Source organism: Xenopus laevis, chromosome 5S (genome assembly GCF_017654675.1).
Source record: "Xenopus laevis strain J_2021 chromosome 5S, Xenopus_laevis_v10.1, whole genome shotgun sequence".
NCBI classification, from domain to species: Eukaryota; Metazoa; Chordata; class Amphibia; order Anura; family Pipidae; genus Xenopus; species Xenopus laevis.
In genome coordinates this window covers 25,595,981-25,597,500 of record NC_054380.1, presented here as the reverse complement: position 1 = coordinate 25,597,500, position 1,520 = coordinate 25,595,981, and the positions used below count along the sequence as shown (strand labels likewise).

The window sequence follows — 1,520 nt, the reverse complement described above, 5'->3', positions numbered from 1 at the left end:
CTGGGATGAGGGCACAGTCATCAATATCTTGGCATGTCCTTCCATCCTCTGCCGGGGAGAAGCCCTCAGCACACACACAGGTGCCAGTTGACTGGTCAGGGATGCACTGCAGACTACTTGGTGGGGGGATACAGCTCCTACCATCATCACTTAGGATCATGTTTTGGCTGCACTCACACTTTGAGACCCCGGTATCCCCATTACAAATAAAGGAACACCCCCCATTTTCAATCATGCAGTTCCAAGCTCCAAACTCATCAGAGGCCCATTTCATCTCTCCATCACCTTGATCTCCACATACTAGTGAAAGGTGGGCACTGGGTATGTCTGCCTTGGTCTCAGGGGGCAGAAAGGTGATTCCTGGGTCTGCCATGCCCAGGGGTGTTTTGTAGGTGATGTCGTACCCTTGGGGTAAAAAAATGGGTTGGCATGAAGCAGAGTAAGGGATCTCGCACAAATATCCATCTGTTTTGGAAGTGCAAAGGGCTTCTTCCCAGAACAGGTCCCTGTGAACGACCGCACACAGATCCCCACATTTTATGTCATTGCTCTTCCAGTTGGAATAATTGGTGTCACTCTCACCTGTCACCCACTGAAATCCTCTCAGGGGCAGGGAGATATCCATGCACTTCTGTTTCAGCTCCAGCCCTATCCACACACTGGCCACTGAGTCGGCAGATTTGCCCATGAGCACCTCAATGACTTCGGCTTCCACAGAGCTTCGCACGGCCATCAGATGCCCCCCCAGGTCACTGCACTGTCTCTCTGCCTTCTTGTACTTCTTGCTGTTCCAGATGGCAAGATAACAGGACTCTCCAATGCAAGTAAAGTTTGGCAGGTTCTGGTCGGCGAGCGATAGGATCCCCAACTGAGCTGAGAGCAGAACCCCCAATATGCTCTGCAGAAGTCGACTCATCATGTGGCAGTGAAGGGGGGCTCAGAAGGACAGTGGTAGAAGAAGGCACCGGCAGCACAGGGATAAGGCAGCAGTGGCAGCAGTACTGGGATCCTGGGATCTCTGAGCTCTGTGTCATGTCTCAAAGTTTGTAGGCAAGTTTATAAAGTGTCCGGCCCTCCCTACAGCCCCATACAAGAAAGGAAGGAAGCATGGGCGGATTGTAATGAAGGCTCGGGGAGGCTTAGCCTCTCTAAACCTGAAGGGTCATATTTCCTATGAAGCACTAATTCAGGACAACATCTGCATAAATCACAGAATATTCAGCATGAGCAAGGGCACTTTTTCCACAGTGAGTGAGTGGAGGGGGGAGGAGACATGAGGGTGGGGCCTGGTGACAGAGAGCTCAGCATGTCAGGAAGAACTAAGCTCACAACAGCACAGGACCGGGAGGGGATGGGAGACATCTGAGTTTGTTTCTCGTTGCTTTTATTTCTATATGTCAGCTTGGTTCCTGTGTGTGTGTGTCAGTAGGGCCTGTGCAGCTTCAGTCAATCACTAATTCAAATGCCACTCACTGCTGTAAGCTGCTCTGTGCCCAGGGCATAATGTTCTTGCATTGGAT

At 51.1% G+C, this 1,520-nt stretch overlaps 1 protein-coding gene across 1 annotated transcript in view; it reads right to left on the bottom strand.

Annotated features, from left to right (window-relative positions):
- LOC108717752 (thrombomodulin) overlaps positions 1 to 1,164 on the bottom strand; it is a 2,743-nt gene extending 1,579 nt beyond the window's left edge. The window contains exon 1 of the mRNA XM_018265066.2: positions 1 to 1,164. This exon is cut by the window's left edge and continues 1,579 nt beyond it. Within this exon, the coding sequence (XP_018120555.1) occupies positions 1 to 919 (919 nt within the window). The 5' untranslated portion in view covers positions 920 to 1,164.
- Between the last annotated feature and the right edge of the window lie 356 nt (positions 1,165 to 1,520).